The sequence below is a fragment of the Haematobia irritans genome, chromosome 5, assembly GCF_050003625.1.
Source record: "Haematobia irritans isolate KBUSLIRL chromosome 5, ASM5000362v1, whole genome shotgun sequence".
Lineage (NCBI taxonomy): Eukaryota > Metazoa > Arthropoda > Insecta > Diptera > Muscidae > Haematobia > Haematobia irritans.
Genome location: NC_134401.1, coordinates 8,411,502 through 8,428,520, shown reverse-complemented (window position 1 = coordinate 8,428,520; position 17,019 = coordinate 8,411,502). Strand labels below are relative to the sequence as shown.

The 17,019-nt window shown below is 23.8% G+C and overlaps 1 protein-coding gene across 3 annotated transcripts in view; it reads right to left on the bottom strand.

The window, feature by feature from the left end:
* The window catches only part of Ehbp1 (Eps15 homology domain containing protein-binding protein 1), a 94,731-nt gene that overhangs the window by 27,615 nt on the left and 50,097 nt on the right, over positions 1-17,019 (bottom strand). For all 3 annotated transcript variants that reach the window (XM_075309062.1, XM_075309060.1, XM_075309061.1), the window contains exons 3-5: positions 15,540-15,747; positions 1,018-1,199; positions 658-857 (exon numbers count right to left, since the gene is read on the bottom strand). In XM_075309062.1, the coding sequence (XP_075165177.1) occupies positions 658-857; positions 1,018-1,199; positions 15,540-15,747 (590 nt within the window). The remainder of the gene's footprint in view (positions 1-657; positions 858-1,017; positions 1,200-15,539; positions 15,748-17,019) is intronic.

Genomic DNA, 17,019 nt, shown 5'->3' with positions numbered 1-17,019 from the left:
TTTTCAATGAATTCGTTTATGAAAATTTTCATATAAATTTTTTCTATGAACATTTTCATAGGATGTTTTATCAATATTTTTATATCCTTTTTTTCTATGAAAAATGCATTTTTTTTAATTTACATAAACTTTTTCTATGAAAAAATTATTATCAAACATTTTTATAAAATATCATGAACTTCTATGATAAAATCATAATGAAACTATTCTATGAAAAACTTCAAAACTAGTTTCTTCTATGAAAGGATTCATAAAGTAAATTATAATGAACTAATAATGAATATTAAAAATAGGAAAAACAAAAAAATATTATTAATTTATTTCCATATTTTTATATAAAAAATTGATTTTTGAATATTTGTATCAATAAATTGTTTCCAAAACTTTGTTTTAAGGAATACTTAAAAACTTAATTACTTTCCTTTGAGTCACAAATATATATTTTTTTGTAATATTAACTATGTTTTCTAATCATCAAAACAAATTCTATAGAATATAATTAAATAATTTCTAAACTAATATATGTAAGTATGTATATATGATTATAACAAAACTACTCAATTTTTGTTTTTTGAAATAAAACCTAAGTAATGAGTCACTATGATTGAAACCAAAACCACAATGATTTAAAAATATAAAATTTTATCGGAAACTTACCACTCAGTGGTGTGGGTAAATCCATGCAGCCATTTAAACTGGTGGTCATTTGTTCCAATTGCTGTGTAAAATCAAACAAATGGTCTGAGATATCTGCAGAATTTTCCAAGTCTGGTATATCCTCCAAATCATCCAAAGGAGCAACATCACAATTATTATTTACGGACATTAAGGAGACAACACTTTGCATGTCCTCATCGCTAGACAATTTGAAAAAAAAGAAATTTAATTTTAAAATCTTTACATAAACAAAATTCTAGAATTTTGAAAAGGCACAATATTTGTGACTTCCATATTATATTGGCAAAACCTTGTGGCCTTAAACTTTTATATAATCTCCAATAGCTTCTAAATACTTACGTGGCCTTTCCCTCACGCAGGAACACACAACTGATGGTTAATTCTAAATCAGCTGATGTCACTTTACGTGACACCGGTTTAAGATTTAATGTAAAACTCTGTTGTGTCGATTCAATACTGGCATATTTTCTCATATTGATATTTGCATTTGCCAGGACACGTTTCTTCCCCAAAGGTGTTATCTGTAAAAAAAGCCGCAAAAAAAAAGAAAAACGTGAGTGCTTATTGGAAATTGAAGTGGAAGGACCTGTTTTATGATCAATTTAAACTTTCAATATTGAACAATTGATATCTTATATGCATTATGAAAATTGGTTTTTAGTGGGAAGGCATTTAGTTTAGTTTAGTTTTTTTTTTTTTTTACTTCAGCCATTTTGTGCGTGACCAAAGGTAATATCTAGCAACCAAGAAAAGAGGAGGAAAACTTAAAATAAGAAATGCAAAAATTACTTTTTTCAATGAAAAAATTTAATAAAATTTTCTTATAAAAAAAATTAACAATCCCGTGTAAAAATTGGTGGATCTGGCCAGATATTATTAGATCTCCTGCCATATCTGATTAGATATGATAGTATATGTAGGCAGATCTGGACAGATCCGAAAAATGGTAATATCTGATCAGATCTAATTCTAAAGGAATTAGATCTGATCAGATCTCAAATTTGGCCCACATCTAATTATATCTAATTTGATATAATTAGATGTTAATATATCTAATTATATATACTTTTATCTACAAATTTCCAAAATTAGTGAAATTACAGTAATTAATAAAAAAGATTTATTTTATTGTTTTATAATGAAAAGAGTATTTAATATTATAAGTTGTATCAAACATATGTACATTATATATATATGTCTAGGTATAAAAGCCTAAGAATTAAAAAACAACAAAAACAAAATATATACATAGCCACCAAGGGTCCTGGCATTTAAATTTCCCAAGGCGTTAGTACATTGCTCTCTGCAAACAGTTCTTTAAATGAGTCTCGCAATTCCTTTATTTTGCTACTCGGAATGAAAACTCTGCAAAATATAAAATATACAGAAGAATTATCAGTATTTAAAGATATATTTGCAAGTAATACATATACTTACCAAAATTTGCTTCTCGTACCCAATAATTTAAACCAGCGCTGTATTGAATGGTTTGTGCGAAGCTCCAAATGCCATACTATAACTAATTGCACGGGAATGTATCCGGTTCACAATGCAAATCATCTCCAAATTTGTATTCTTTTTGATATTGGAAAATACTTCCTTCTATCGCAACTTCGGATATGGCCTGGTCACAAATCTTTACGTTGTCTTCCGCTGTCTTCTTTTAATCTTTTCCTGGACTACCATAAATTCATCCTCCTAAAACAGAGAAAATATTCAATATATAAAAATAGGAACAAAATAATAAACTTACCTTATCACAGCTTCTCATACTCCTTTATCTTCCTCGAAAAATGAGAAGACATTCGATTTTTATATGAAATAAAAATATGAAACTCGCATTATCAAATATTTGATATATATTTTTCTCAAATTTAATAACAACAGGCGTTGCTAATGGTGATAGTTATGGGGTGACATTTTTGAAAACAAAAAGACGGTTGTGTCTGAAAGTTAAGCATTTTATGAAGACACTTCAAAATGATATTTAAAAGGGTTTCTTGAAACTGTCACAACATATAAAGATTTTTTGGTTATGTTCACCACATGTTTTGATGTGCGACCATACATACGTGCTTGTAACCAAGTATATCACGTTAGTATTCTCGTAACAAACACATTATTTTTACACACAAACATATACAAATATTTTTTTATCCGTGTTACACAACTGGTTCATGATTTAATGCGATATATATAATTAGATATGGAGATATATATAGTATATATAATTAGATATGATGTCATATATGACGATATATAATTAGATCTTACCAGATATGACTGATATAAATAGATATAACAACATATATGATGAGATCTTGAATCAGATCTAATCATATATAACACTATACATAACATATCTCCGTAGATCTATTTATATCTACGACCATATCTGAGCAGATATAATTATATATACCTTGATATTATTAGACATGATTAGATCTCTCAATTTTTACACGGGATTACACTTTTATAAGAATTGAATAAATTTTCTTAAAAACTTTAAATACGTAAAAATTAAAAGCTTTTTTAGAGTAGAGAATTAGTATGGAAATCCTTCATACCTTTTTTTTCTAAGAAAAATTCACATTCTATATTTTTTTTTTTATGAAAAATATGTTATTTTATGAACATTTTCACATGCATTCTATGAAACATTTAGTATGAATTTTTTCTATAAAAAATTTCATGATTTTTTTTCTATGAAAATTTCCATATGATTTTTTATGAAAATTTTCATATAAAATTTTCTCTGAAATTTTTTTCTGTGAAAATTTTTATACAATTTTTTGTTTGAAAAAAAAAAATCATATAGAAAGTTTCATACAAAAAATTTATATAAAAAATTTCATACAAGAAATTCATATGAATATTTTTTTATATAAATTTTTTGTATGAAACTTTCTATATGCATTTTTTTCTATGAAAATTTTCTAGGAATTTTTTTATGAAACTTTTTATGTGATTTGTTTTCTATGAAAATTTTCATATGAATTTTTTCCATTAAAAATTTCATTTGAATTTTTTCCATTAAAAATTTCATTTGGATTTTTTCTATGAAAATAGTTATATGAATTTTTTTTTAGATGTTTTTTTCTATTAATTTTGGCTGCCACTTTAACCTAACCTAACCTATCACAATGGACTGAATAGTCTAAGTAAGCCTGAATCTTAATCGGGCTGCAACTTTAACCTTTTCTATTAATTTTTCTATGAAAATTTTCATATAACTATTTTTATAAAATTTTTCATATATTTTTTTATAAATTTTTTCATATAATTTTTTTATAAAATTTTTCATAGAATTTTTTTCTATGAAATTTTTTATATGATTTTTATTTTCTACGAAAATTTTCATATGAATTTTTCTATCAATTTTTCTTATGATTTTTTCTACGAAAATTTTCATATGAATTTTGAATACTAAAGTGTTTATATGAAAATATATTTATTGTATTCTTGAAAATTTTCATAGGAATTTTATATGAATATTTTTATATGATTTTCTTAAATTAAAATTTTCATAGGAAGTTTTTGTATGAAAAATTTTATATGACTTTTTTTATGATTTTTTTCTATGAAAATTTTCTAGGAATTTTTTGTATGAAACCTTTTATGTGATTTGTTTCCTATGAAAATTTTCATATGAATTTTTTCCATTAAAAATTTCATTTGAATTTTTTCTTTGAAAATAGTTATATGAAATTTTCGTAGAGGAATTTTTCCAATGAATTTTTCTATGAAAATTTTCATATAACTTTTTTTATAAAATTTTTCATATAATTTTTTTTATAAAATGTTTAATATATTTTTTCTATAAAATTTTTCATATAATTTTTTTTTTTAAATTTTCATAGAATTTTTTTCTATGAAATTTTTTATATGATTTTTGTTTTCAATGAAATCATATGAATTTTTCTATCAAACTTTTCATATGATTTTTTTCTATGAAAATTTTCATATGAATTTTGAATACTAAAATGTCTATATGAAAATATATTTATTGTATTCTATGAAAATTTTCATAGGAATTTTATATGAAATTTTTCATATGATTTTTTATGCAAATTTTCATAGGAAGTTTTTGTATGAAAATTTTTATATGATTGTTTTAATTTTTTTTTAATTTTTTGTATGAAACTTTCTATATGAATTTTTTTATGAACATTTTCTAGGAATTTTTTGTATGAAACCTTTCATGTGATTTGTTTTCTATGAAAATTTTCATATGCAGTTTTTCTTTGAAAATAGTTATATGAATTTTTTCAATGAATTTTTTTATGAATTTTTTCAATGAATTTTTTTATGAAAATTTTCATATAACTTTTTTTATAAAATTTTTCATATAATTTTTTTATAAAATTTTTCATATATTTTTTTTTTTTTAATTTTTCATAGAATTTTTTTCTATGAAATTTTTTATATGATTTTTGTTTTCAATGAAAATTTTCATATGAATTTTTCTATCAAACTTTTCATATGATTTTTTCTATGAAAATTTTCATATGAATTTTGAATACTAAAATGTTTATATGAAAATATATGATTTTTTTGCAAATTTTCATAAAAAGTTTTTGTATGAAAATTTTTATATGATTGTTTTAAGAAAATTTTCTTATGAATTTTTTTATAAAAAATTTCATAAGATTTTATTTCTTATTTTTTATGTAAAATAAACTTCTTCAATAAAATCATAATAAAACCTTTCTATGAAAATCGTCAAGGTTGGTTTTTTCTATGAAATAAGTCAAAAAGAAATTATAATGAACTCTTTTATGCACAATCTAATACTTTTCATACGTTTTTATGAACATTTTCATAGAAATGTTTTCTATGAAATTTTTCATATGAATTTTTTCGTTGAAAATTTTAATTTGAATTTTTTGTATGAAAATATTCATATGAATTTTTTTCCAAATATCTTTTTCCAAATTTCTATATATCCGATAACTGGTGCCATGATATCAGAAATACTGTACGTGAGACTTTTGAATTTAATTTAGATTTTTTGTAGTAATCAATATCTATTATTTGCATTTGGTCTGGTCAATTGCTCTCAAATGGTTTCTTAGATATAGGAGATCCAATATCGGGGCTATATATAGCCGATATCTGGCGATAATATAGCTCAAAAACTGTACATGAGACTTTTTATTTTTTAATTTTGATTTTTTGTAGTCACCAATATCTATTATTTGCATTTGGTCTGGTCAATTCCTCTCAAATGGTTTCTTAGATATAGGAGATCCAATATCAGGGCTATATACAGCCGATATCTGGCGATAATATAGCTCAAAAAATGTACATGGGACTTTAAAATTTCTAATTTTGATTTTTTGCAATAACCAATATTTATTACTGGCATTTAGTCTGGTCAATTCCTCTCAAATGGTTTCTTAGATATAGGAGATCCAATATCGGGGCTATATATAACCGATATCTGGCGACAATATAGCTCAAAAAATGTACATGGGACTTAAAAAATTTCTAATTTTGATTTTTTGCAATACCCGAGAAAAAATTGATAGATCTAATTTGATACAATTAGATATGAGTAGATCCGAAAAACGGTAAGATCTAATCATATCTAATTACTATGGAATTAGATCTGATCAGATCTCAAAATTGGCCTAGATCTAATGTCTTAGATGTAATTATATCTGTCCCTATATATTATTGGATCTGATGTTAGATCTGGTCATATATGGAATGATATACATTTATATCTAATTCTATCTCATCATATGTTGGTATATCTGCTTATATCTAAAGGGGCCAATTTTGAGATCTAATCATATCTGATTAGATCCCTCAATTTTTACACGGGTAACCAATATCTATTACTGACATCTGATCTGGTCAATTCCTCTCAAATGGTTTCGTAGATATAAGAGATCCAATATCGGGACTATATAGCCGATATCGGTGACGCTATATCTCAAATACCCTACATGAAAAATTTGAATTTTGGTTTTTTATGCAGGCCAATATCTACTACTGGCATTTTATCTGGTCAATTCCTCTCAAATGGTTCCTTAGGTATAGGCTATTTAATATCGGGGCTATATATAGCCGATATCTAATGACAATATATCTCAAATACTGTGCACGAGATTTTTGAAGTTATTTAATAATCTTATTTTGGTACGCCTTAGATGTTTTTATTATTGTATTTTAATATCTTATGTCCATTACTTCAGGATATATTGACATTTTTAAACGACTTTAGAATTATTAGCCGTTATCTCTTATGGATAAATTTTTCGACGATATAAAACCAGCAATGCATAGTATGACTAAACATAAAATAACTGACGGTGTTTGGCTGTTTTTCCACCACAAATTTGGCTCTTTTTAAGAAAAACTATTTTTTTGGAATGCGTTCCACAAGTTAAATTCGTCCCACAAAGTTAAATTCGTTCCACAAATTTGAATTTTGCTTAGCCGAGACACAAACCGCGAATTTAACTCGCGAATTTATCTGCACACCCTTAAATCTTCATAGGAATTTTGTATATGAAAATTTTTATATAATTGTTGTATGAAAATGTTCACAGGAATTTTTTCTATGAACATTTTATAAATTTTTTAATAAAAAATTTTATAGGAATTTTTTGTGATTTGTTTTATGAATTTACATAAACTTCTTCGATAAAATCACAATGAAACCTTTCTATGAACAACTTCAAAGCTGGTTACTTCTTTGAAAGAATTCATAAAGTAAATTATAATGAACTCTTTTAAGCAAAATTCATCACTATAGAATAAAATATAATTAGCAACTTTTCTACCAAAAAATTGTTTGAAAAATTAGTAATAAAATGTTCAAATAAGATATATTTATAATAATTTTTTCTAGTACAAAATTTCATACGAATTTTATAATAAGAAAAATTCAAATAAAAATTTTTTTGTATGAACTTTTTCCATTATTTTTTGAAAAACTTTGTAAAAAAGTTTTATTTAAAAAATCATAATAGAAGTTTTCCAGAAAAATTATGGTAATGCGGTTTGTACGTACGATTTTTTAAAGTTTTATTCGTTTTGGTCTTATTCTATGAACAAATTCAATATGACTCTTACTATTAATAATACGCCATGCATCGATATAATATAAAAAATAATATGAGAATAAAAGTTTTCCAGAAAAAAATGGTAATACGTTTTGTATGTATATGTTTAAAGTTTTATTCGTTTTGGTCTTATTCTATGAACAAATTCAATATGACTCCTTTTCTATTAATAATTCGCCAAGCATCGATAGAATATAAAAAATAATATGGCCTTATTTTCTTCTAATTTGGAAACAACACAGCAACTCACAAATTAAGCAGAATTTCTTCTGGCCTTTCTTTTTGAAACGATGCAATTATTTTATTTTTATTGATTTCTCTATGGAATTGATTGTAATTTGCAATTACATTACAATAGCTAATATACGATATATTCTTCAATTTTCTTGTTAACATTCACTAGTGGCCTTTTTTTATTATTGTTTTCTTCGATGTGGTTATAAACGTTAATTGTAGAATGGGTCTTTTCTCAGGCAATGGAATGGGGTTTCACCTTTTTACTAAAGTTTGACCACAAAAACCACCACATTAGCAACAACTGCAAAAAAAAATATGTAATTGGAACTCACACGACGATATCTCATTTTATTGCCTAAACCCATGACAGCACCCACTTTCCATCAAAGACAGCGACGAAGTGTCGGTTATTAAAGGACGAAATTCTATACTAGCAAAAGTATGACAATGGCGGAAAGCCAGTGACTAACTTCGTGTACATGTGGCCTTGAAGTAGGGTTATTTAACAAAATGACTTAAATACAAGTAACATTTTTTATAACATTGGAGACTTTTGTGTGGTTTGTAGAGTTTATATTTTGTTTGCATACTTTTAGGGTTGAAGAAAATGTACCATTCTGGGACAATTTAAAATATTATACAGAGTTATTTTAATAAGAAGATTGGATAGAATATATATTAGATAAACTAAGTTAAAACTGAAGGTCTTAAATAATTTTATATATTATTTGCTATGAATTTGTTTTCGCCTGGAAGTATGCACATATTTTTTTATTTATTAGAAAAACTATGCCCTAATTCTAGGAGCTGTAAAACTAAAAAAGATTATAAAATTTTGTATAATAAAACATACAATATTGCATAATATTAATATTGTTTTATAAATACATTTTTTTCATCATTTTTTATACGATTTTTTTGGAAAAAAGTGCAATAGAGCAGGTGAGAAACTACAAGGCTTCAAATGAAGTAAAAACTGGAGTTGTCTTAATTATTTTGCATCAGTTTTCTTCTGGAAATCTAACCTCGAAAATGAAAATTTAAAACCATATTGCCTACTGCTGGGCATTTGGAAAATAATCATAAAAATAATAAAAGCTTATTTTTTAAATTTATTTTTTACAACCATTTTTAAATTTAAATACAATTATTAGCACAAAATTCTCAGAATCTCTTCGAACTATTTAATAGGTCAAATTGTTATTGTAATCATTTCAGATATAAGCGCCTAGAAGTATACTAAGAAATTTAGGGGTAATTTCTGAAATCTAACCTCGAAAATTTAAATTTTATGTAAAAACCATATTGCCTACTGCTGGGCATTTGGAAAATAATCATAAAAATAATAAAAGCTTATTTTTTAAATTTATTTTTTTACAACCATTTTTAAATTTAAGTACAATTATTATCACAAGTTTCTCAGAATCTCTTTGAACTAGTTAATAGGTCAATTTTTTACTGCAATCATTTCAGATATAAGCGCCTAGAAGTATACTAAGAAATTTAGGGGTAATTTCTGAAATCTAACCTCGAAAATTTAAATTTTATCTAAAAACCATATTGCCTACTTCTGGGCATTTAGAAAATATGCATAAAAATAACAAAAGCTTATTTTTAAAACTTATTTTTTACAACCATTTTTAAATTTAAATACAATTATCATAAATTTCTCAGATCTCTTCGAACTATTTAATAGGTTAAATTGTTACTGCAATCATTTCAGATATAAGCGCCTAGAAGTATACTAAGAAATTTAGGAGTAATTTCTCAACCTGCAAATTCTAGTGCACAACTTGCTTGCTAGACTAGAGGTCTGAAATGCAACTACTTGACGTAGAATATATTATGTAAAAATTATTAATAATTAAAACACACATGGAGGAACCAATTCAAATAAAATTTCTTGATGCAAATAATTTTGCAGAAATTTCAGTTCAATTTTCATTTTCTACGAATAATTCTCCATAATTTCTTGACTTTTTTGCATCGCCGACTTCTGCGAATAATCAATTTACTAATTCATAATTTGTGATCTCTTTCCATTTCGTATAAGTGTGTGTGCTTCTCATTTAATTGAATTTAAATTTCAATATAAATATCATTTTGTGTGACTTAATTAATCCCCACAATGGGGCACACACAATGGGATGTTATTTGTGAGGCGGTCAAGTTTACGGGTGGTACATCATAATATTTAACGCCTTTATTCATTAAATTGTTTATCTAAAAGTCTGGATATGCGAACAAAAATAAACGGAAATACTGTGGTGTATGCAAGAAAATATTCATTGTTATCCAATAGTTAAAAAAATGAATATTTGACTCCTTTCTAGACATAAAAAATTGTAAAAATTTTATTTCTATAGAAAATTTTGTCAAAATGTTTCTTTCTATAGGAAATTTTGTCAAAATTTTTCTTTCTATAGGAAATTTTGTCAAAATGTTTTTTTCTATAGGAAATTTTGTCAAAATATCATTTCTATAGGAAATTTTGTCAAAATTTCATTTCTATAAGAAATTTTGTCAAAATTTTATTTCTATAGAAAATTTTGTCAAAATTTTATTTCTATAGAAAATTTTGTCAAAATTGTATTTCTATAGAAAATTTTGTGAAAATTTCTCTTTCTATAGAAAATTTTGTCAAAATTTTATTTCTATAGAAAATTTTGTCAAAATTTTATTTCTATAGAAAATTTTGTCAAAATTTTATTTCTATAGAAAATTTTGTCAAAATTTTATTTCTATAGAATATGTGTCAACATTTTATTTCTATAGAAAATTTTCTCAAAATTTTATTTCTATTGAAAATTCTGTGAAAAATTTCATTTCAATAGAAAATTTTGTAAAAATTTTTCTTTCTTTAGAAAATCTTGTCAAAATTCTATTTCTATAGAAAATGTTGTCAAAATTTTATTTCTATAGAATATGTTCATTTCTTTAGAAAATTTTGTCAAAATTTTTCTTTCTATAGAAAATTTTGTCAAAATTTTTCTTTCTATAGAAAATTTTGTCAAAATTTTTATTTCTATAGAAAATTTTGTCAAAATTTTATTTCTATAGAATATGTGTCAAAATATTATTTCTATAGAAAATTTAGTCAAAATATTATTTCTATAGAAAATTTTGTCAAAATATTTTTTCTATAACAAAAAACGCTCTGACTGATTCGTGATACCAAAGAAAAACCAGCGTTGTTTATAAATAAATTAAATAAACCTACACATTACTTCACAATGATATATAGTATCACCAAGGACCTCAAATCTTTTACCACCACTGTTCCTCAGAAAAATTCCATTGACATTATTTTCACAACACGAGCATCTGCGTAGGACTTTCTAATATAGAAAAACACATCATATTAATGTACGATAGTTGCCTTGTAGCTGCAATTGCTTTATCTTACACTGATTGGCCAATCCTGTTTTCAACGCTCTCAAAAGGAGGAAAAAAGGCAAACAAAATTAATGCTACAAAATACTTTCATTTTCATTAAAAATGACATGGCAATAAATGCCGTCAGCAACTGTGGAGACCAACCAAGTATCACCAGACCAGAATGTGGCAAGTGTAGGCGTTAAATTTGTTGTTAATGCTCAACACAAGGAAATTGAAAAAAAGAAAACCGCTGCTTAATGGCTTTTATATGCAAATCAACCAACACTGCACGGGCAATGAAAATGCAGTGAAATTAAATTGAAAAGTGCAAAATTAATAATCACCACTTGGATGGAATTAAAACATGTTTTTCCGGCAATGACCAGAAGAAGAAAGATATAAAAAATTGGTTAAATTAATTTTTTATACAAAAAAAATTGACAAAATTCCCTATAGAAGTGAAATTTTGACAAAATTTCCTATAGAAATGAAATTTTGACAAAATTTCCTATAGAAATGAAATTTTGACAAAATTTCTTATAGAAATGAATTTTTTGACAAAATTTCCTATAGAAATGAAATTTTGACAAAATTTCTTATAGAAATGAAATTTTGACAAAATTTCCTAAAGAAATGAAATTTTGCCAAAATTTCCTATAGAAATTAAATTTTGACAAAATATTCTACAGAAATAAAATTTTGTTAGAAATAAAATTTTGGCAAAATTTTCTATTGATATAAACATTTTACCAAATTATTCTATAAAAATAAAAATTTGACAAAATTGTCTATAGAAATAAAATTTTGACAAAATATATTGTAGAAATCAAATTTTGGAAAAATTTATTGTAGAAATCAAATTTTTAAAAAATTTATTGTAGAAATCAAATTTTTAAAAAATTTCCTATAGAAATAGAATTTTGAAAAAATTCCTATAGAAATGAAATTTTTACTAAATTTTCTATAGAAATGAAATTTTGACAAAATTTCCTATAGAAATGAAATTTTTAAAAATTTTCTTTAGAAAAGAAATTTTGACAAAATTTTCTTAGAAATGAAATTTTGACAAAATTTTCTATTGAAATGATGTTTTGACAAAATTTCCTATAGAAACAAAATTTTCACAACATTTTCTATAGAAATAAAATTTTGACAAAATTTTCTATAGAAATGAAATTTTGACAAAATTTTCTATAGAAATGAAGTTTTGACAAAATTTCCTATAGAAATAAAATTTTCTATAGATATAATATTTTGACAAAATTTTCTATAGAAATAAAATTTTGACAAAATTTTGTATTGAAATAAAATTTTCTATTGAAATTATGTTTTGATTTGATTTGATTTCCTATTAAAATGAAATTTTGACAAAATTTCCTATAGAAATGAAATTTTGACAAAATTTCCTAAAGAAATGAAATTTTGACAAAATTTCCCATAAAAATGAAATTTTGACAAAATTTCCTATAGAAATGAAATTTTGACAAAATTTCTTATAGAAATGAAATTTTGGCAAAATTTCTTATAGAAATGAAATTTTGACAAAATTTCCTATAGAAATGAAATTTTAACAAAATTTCCTATAGAAATGAAATTTTTAACAAAATTTCCTATAGAAATTAAATTTTGACAAAATTTCCTAAAGAAATGAAATTTTGCCAAAATTTCCTATAGAAATTAAATTTTGACAAAATATTCTACAGAAATAAAATTTTGTTAGAAATAAAATTTTGGCAAAATTTTCTATTGATATAAACATTTTACCAAATTATTCTATACAAATAAAAATTTGACAAAATTGTCTATAGAAATAAAATTTTGACAAAATATATTGTGGAAATCAAATTTTGGAAAAATTTATTCTAGAAATCAAATATTTAAAAAATTTCCTATAGAAATGACATTTTTAAAAATTTCCTATAGAAATGGAATTTTGAAAAAAATTTCCTATAGAAACGAAATTTTGACAAAATTTCCTATAGAAATGAAATTTTGACAAAATTTCCTATAGAAATGAAATTTTGACAAAATTTCCTATAGAAATGAAATTTTTCAAAATTTCCTATAGAAATGAAATTTTTAAAAATTTCCTTTAGAAATGAAATTTTGTCAAAATTTTCTTAGAAATGAAATTTTGACAAAATTTTCTAATGAAATGATGTTTTGACAAAATTTTCTATAGAAATAAAATTTTGACAAAATTTTCTATAGAAATGAAGTTTTGACAAAATTTCCTATAGAAATAAAATTTTCTATAGATATAATATTTTGACAAACTTTTCTATAGAAATAAAATTTTGACAAAATTTTGTATAGAAATAAAACTATGTTTTGATTTGATTTGATTTCCTATAGAAATGAAATTTTGACAAAATTTCCTATAGAAATGAAATTTTGACAAAATTTCCTATAGAAATGAAATTTTGACAAAATTTCCTATAGAAATGAAATTTTGACAAACTTTCCTATAGAAATGAAATTTTGACAAAATTTCCTATAAAAATGAAATTTTGACAAAATTTCCTATAGAAATGAAATTTTGACAAAATTTCCTATAGAAATGAAATTTTGACAAAATTTCCTATAGAAATGAAATTTTGACAAAATTTCCTCTAGAAATAAAATTTTGACAAAATTTTCTATACAAATAACATTTTGACAAAATTTTCTATAGAAATAAAATTTTCACAACATTTTCTATAGAAATGAAGTTTTGACAAAATTTCCTATAGAAATAAAATTTTCTATAGATATAATATTTTGACAAAATTTTCTATAGAAATAAAATTTTGACAAAATTTTCTACTGAAATTATGTTTTGATTTGATTTCCTATAGAAATGAAATTTTGACAAAATTTCCTATAGAAATGAAATTTTGACAAAATTTCCTATAGAAATGAAATTTTGACCAAATTTCCTATAGAAATGAAATTTTGACAAAATTTCCTATAAAAATAAAATTTTGACAAAATTTTCTATACAAATAAAATTTTGACAAAAATTTCTATAGAAATACAATTTTGACAAAATTTTGTGTAGAAATAAAATTTTGACAAAATTATCTATTGAAATGATGTTTTGAGAAAATTTCCTATAGAAGTGAAATTTTGACAAAATTTCCTATAGAAATGAAATTTTGACAACATTTTTTATAAAAATAAAATTTTGACAAAATTTTCTATAAAAATGAAATTTTGACAACATTTTTTATACAAATAAAATTTTGACAAAATTTTTTATACAAACAAAATTTTGATTAAATTGTCTATACAAATGAAATTTTGACAAAATTTTCTATAGATATATTTTGACAAAATTTTCTATAGAAATAAAATTTTGACAAAATTTTCTATTGAAATTATGTTTTGATTTGATTTGATTTCCTATAGAAATGACATTTTGACAAAAATTCCTACAGAAATGAAATTTTGACAAAATTTCCTATAGAAATGAAATTTTGACAAAATTTTCTATAAAAATGAAATTTTGACAACATTTTTTATACAAATAAAATTTTGACAAAATTTTCTATACAAATAAAATTTTGACAAAATTTTCTATACAAATAAAATGTTGACAAAATTTTCTATACAAATAAAATTTTGACAAAATTTTCTATACAAATAAAATTTTGACAAAATTTCCTATAGAAATAAAATTTTCTATAGAAATAAAATTTTGACAAAAATTTGTATAGAAATGAAATTTTGACAAAATTTCCTATAGAAATGAAATTTTGACAAAATTTCCTATAGAAATGAAATTTTGACAAAATTTCCTATAGAAATGAAATTTTGACAAAATTTCCTATAGAAATGAAATTTTGACAAAATTTCCTATAGAAATGAAATTTTGAAAAATTTTCCTATAGAAATGAAATTTTGACCAAATTTCCTATAGAAATGAAATTTTGACAAAATTTCCTATAGAAATAAAATTTTGACAAAATTTCCTACAGAAATAAAAAATTGCCAAAATTTTCTATAGAAATAAAATTTTGATGAAATTTACTATAGAAATGCAATTTTGACAAAATTTCCTATAGAAATGATATTTTGACAAAATTTCCTATAGAAGTGAAATTTTGACAAAATTTCCTCTAGAAATGAAATTTTGACAAAATTTTATTTTACGATTACTTTACTTTTAAAAATTTTTTTGTAACTTACATCTTCTATAACAAATGTCCAATCTTTGTCCTCCAATTCATGGGTTCTTGGGTCTTTGAATAATGTTACTGTGATTGCATGATTATCGGGAACTGGCCATGTGACATTACCGACCAGCGGATTCATCATATCTGGTTCCCAAGGCAGTGGAGCTGAGGCAACACGTCGAGATCGTCTTGTCCATACCACTGAAAGATTTGATGGGCGCCTGAAAACATAGAAATAAATGGAAGGGTTTATTATCTACAGAAGGATGAAATGAAAACTAATAGAATAATATTCGAAGGTAATAAAAGTCTACAACAATTTAACGTTTTATATATAAAATAATAAATAAGTTTATATATTTATTGCAAAATGTAGTTTTTTACTACCACTAGTATAGATTTCCTTAAAGCTTTTGCTATTTTTTAATTCATATATGGCGAAATAAATTTTGTATAACTTTTTCAACATTATTTTTACACTTTAGTTTTTTATAATACATTTTTTTTATTTAAACTTTAAAGGCATTTTCCAGCAAATGCTTTTGGATACATTTGTATAGTTTTTTTCTTTCTTTTCAATGAACGCATTTTTATTAAAGTTTTCACTATGTTTTTCATTTCAGTTTTTTTTCTTTTAATTTTTTTTCTCCCCCCGAGAGTGACACGATTTCGCCTATTATTTTATATCACATTCGCTATGTTACATTTATTAACTAGGCCATCATTTCATAACAGAGAGGAGAAAAATAATACGAAAAGTAGTAGAAAAAATATATGAAATAAAAAAATAAAAAACAAAAAACTGTTTGAATAACACTATACAAAACGTGTATATGTGTATTTACACAAAAATGGTACAATTTCATGTGAGATTTTTTACAATGGCTGCAATTGAAACCATGTTTAACTAAGAAAAGCCCAAAGGCGGGGGGGAGGTAAATACGTACATCCGAAGCACTTAATATAGGATGTGACACAGGATGAAAACTGTGGAAGGACGTAGTAGCTAGAAGGAGTAGACCATTATACACAATTCATGGAAAACGAATATCACCAAAAAACGTGTCCTCTATATGTGGTATGGTTTTTAAACACATAAATATATACAATAGCTGTACTAGCAAAAGGAGCGCATAGATTGAAATTTTCTTAAATTTTAATATTAAAGGAAAGATATTTACCTCCTTATTCATAAAAGTTAACGAAAAATTTAAACCTACTATTACCATACAAGTTCCTTCGATAAACAATCAGTAAATTATTATGAATATGGGCATTAATGTTTAAATACTATATTTTATATTATATATATCAAAAATTTCAAATATATTTGATTATTATATTCTTATCATATGGTAAAACTTTATACCCAAAACGCCCCTGACTCCTTTGGATGCAAAAAGATGAAAACTATACAGTGACATCATTTGGCATGAGCTAAATATCATAATGATGATGCCTTAGGAAAATCATCTTAGAACAAAGAGAGCCTT